Source organism: Aulonocara stuartgranti, assembly GCF_965226115.1.
Source record: "Aulonocara stuartgranti genome assembly, chromosome: 10".
NCBI classification, from domain to species: domain Eukaryota; kingdom Metazoa; phylum Chordata; class Actinopteri; order Cichliformes; family Cichlidae; genus Aulonocara; species Aulonocara stuartgranti.
The window spans coordinates 14,174,511-14,177,307 of record NC_138946.1 but is presented as its reverse complement, the minus strand read 5'-3'; the positions used below and the strand labels follow the sequence as shown (position 1 = coordinate 14,177,307).

The 2,797-nt window shown below is 42.4% G+C and overlaps 1 protein-coding gene across 1 annotated transcript; it reads left to right on the top strand.

Annotated features, from left to right (window-relative positions):
- The first annotated feature begins 281 nt into the window (after positions 1-281).
- msx2b (muscle segment homeobox 2b) lies at positions 282-2,416 on the top strand. Its single transcript, XM_082548645.1, has 2 exons — positions 282-811; positions 1,123-2,416. The coding sequence occupies exons 1-2, from the start codon at positions 424-426 to the stop codon at positions 1,572-1,574; spliced, it is 840 nt and encodes a 279-aa protein (XP_082404771.1). The 5' UTR covers positions 282-423; the 3' UTR covers positions 1,575-2,416.
- Positions 2,417-2,797: the final 381 nt, after the last annotated feature.

The window sequence follows — 2,797 nt, the reverse complement described above, 5'->3', positions numbered from 1 at the left end:
AATAAACGGCGGTTAGCAAACAACAGATAAGAGAAAATTCAAGCTTCTGATTCTTCGAAATTAAATAAAACCTGAAAAAAGAAGAAAAACGTGTTTTAACTTCATTTGGGAATTTGCCCCTTTCAGATGACTAACTACCACCTCCTACTAATAATCATAATCGTTATTTGCGCAAATATAACCAAGTAATATGAGTTTTCTATGTTGTCCCTGAAAGCAGCACGTGGTCGCCCATAAACATTTTGGGCTGCTGTGATTGGTCTAAGTTGAGCCGTGTCAACGTGCCGAGTCTACATACTCGCTCTCACACTACAACTTGACAGCTGAACAGTACGCTCGTAGGAGTGAGTTACACCTGGGTAAACTTACTGCTTCGTCTCCGTGGAGTTCACCTGTTTTACGGAGGAGACCCGGAGGAGAGAGATGGCCTCCAAGGAGAGTTTTAACGACTTGGGATGCAGTTCTTCCGAGGAGGACAGCAGCCGTGCGGACTTGACAGAGGAGTCGGGGGAAGAGAAGGCATCTCCCGTGGTGCGTCGGCATCACCCCTTCAGCGTGGAGGCGCTCATGTCCGGGAGAAAGACGCACAGCCGGAGTGGAGAGTCCGCCTGCTTTACACCGAAGGAAAGTTCGGTGGCTTTGTCCCCGACGGGGTTAAACTCCTTGTATGTGAGCCGGGAGACGTGCACCCCTCCCGGGGGAAGCCAAAAGAGCTTAACTGCTGCCCCCTCGTCGCCAGTGAAGTCTGAAACATCAGAGTCAGAGGACTGCGCACCGTGGGTTACTACCAGCGCCTTTTCCACACAACCTCGTAAGTTTCTCCTCTCATATTAAACGCCATGAAACTTATTTATAGCTAATTTCATTATTCAGTATCCTGCAGATGTTTTCAGTTTTTTTTCCTAAATACTGGAAAGTAATTCTCTGTAAGCTGTGCTGCAAAGACACATTCTGTTAATTGGTTGTTTACTGAAAAGTAAGGCTAGAGTGTAAATAGTATTATTTATCTGGCTGGGGTTGGTAGGCTGTAGCCAACTACTCAGTTTTTACATTCAAATCAAATTTTGAGATAATCAAATGATTTAATGACCCTTCTTAAATCCTAATTGTTTCTTTTCCCAGGTCACCTCAGTCCTGCCTGCCAGCTGAGGAAACACAAGACCAACAGGAAGCCCCGCACACCCTTCACCACATCCCAGCTCCTCGCTCTGGAGAGGAAATTCAGGCAGAAGCAATACCTGTCCATCGCCGAGCGAGCCGAGTTCTCCTCCTCCTTAACTCTCACAGAGACTCAGGTGAAGATCTGGTTCCAGAATCGCCGAGCCAAAGCCAAGAGGCTCCAGGAGGCCGAGCTGGAGAAACTCAAGATGGCTGCTGATGCCAAGACGGCTGCAGTGGCAGCCGTTGCTGCTGGAGCTTTACACCCTGGCTTTAGGTTACCACTGTCACTGGGTGCCATGTCACTATATGGACAGTCATACTCCTCTGCATATCACCACCACAGACCCATCCTGCCCATTTCCCCTTTAGGAGTGTACGCTGCTCCTTTGGGCTACAGCATGTACCACTTATAAAAATGGAAATATCAGCGACTAAAGGATTCCAAAAAAATGAACACGGAGGAAATGTGCTCAAAAATCTCTATGTATAATGTACAGTTTCAACTGCACAAGAAGTGTTTGTAATAACTTTCTGAGCACTTCAGAATCTGTTTAAAGATCTATTTTCCCAACAGTGAGGATAAGAGAAACTTCCTCTCTTGCCCCTTTTGGACTGCCTGTTTACACGACTTGTCTTTATGAGGAGGGGTGTTACTGTCCAGCTCTTTATAACCTTCAGTTGTTTACTTCTGCAATAATTGAGCAGGGCGAGGACTTGCACTGGGAATCATAATGCAGACTTTCCAATTAAGTCTTACTACTTAACAGATAAAGCACCTGGGGCCTTAAACTCAAGACACTTTGCATGGATGAGTGGGTCTTTCAGCAACTCAGGCAACTTTTTGTCTTTTTAAAAGAATTTTTTCAATCTTTTTGAAATTCAAATTCAGGTTATTTGTGTCTTTTTAGCAGTAAGATTCATCCCTCTAACTGTATGCTATTGTAATTACAGTTTTGTTGATGTTTTCTCTTGTAGCAATAAAAGTATTTTCATTACACCCTAATTTCTTTACGAGACATTTACAGAGCATAGACATATTTATTCTCTTTAAAATGCAATGCTGGAAATGTATGAATTGTGTATTTATGATTATGAGAACATGGTACAAAATTTCTAACCGAGTATGTATTTATATTGTTCTTCTCCCTTTGAAAGGGCCTGCAGTGTGCTATGCAGTTTATATATATATATATATTTTTTTCATTTATATGAACCAAACTATTAAAGGCTCACAGACTGTTTCCTTTAAATGACATTCAATTTTATGTCTTAAAAAAAAGTAGCAAAATTTAAACATGTGCAGCGTTCACTCAACATATCTCAAAAAAATCAAGCGGTATGTAAGTTAAACCAAATAGCTGTGTTGCTCTTCTTCTTCAGCACTTTTCAGCTACAGCTGCTTTCTGTGTGTGTGTGTGTGTTTGTGTGGTTTAATCCCATGTCTGTGTTTCCCATCAGACAGTGGTCAGTTCAAGGCAATGTTTGACAAACCATAAATGACACCCATAAATTATCCAACTTCACAGAGAGTTCCCGTTATGACTGAGCTGTCTCTTACCGCATTTGTCAAACTTTTCTTTCCCGTTATAAAGCTCAGATGGATTTTCAAGAATTATGTGTTGTTTTGACCATGACG

What these genes read in the sequence shown, in the direction of transcription:
- msx2b (XM_082548645.1), top strand. Translation starts at nt 424, where the DNA reads ATGGCCTCCAAGGAGAGTTTTAACGACTTGGGATGCAGTTCTTCCGAG. An exon ending in CGCCTTTTCCACACAACCTC is followed by an intron (nt 812 to 1,122) that starts GTAAGTTTCTCC and finishes TTCTTTTCCCAG; the next exon opens with GTCACCTCAGTCCTGCCTGC.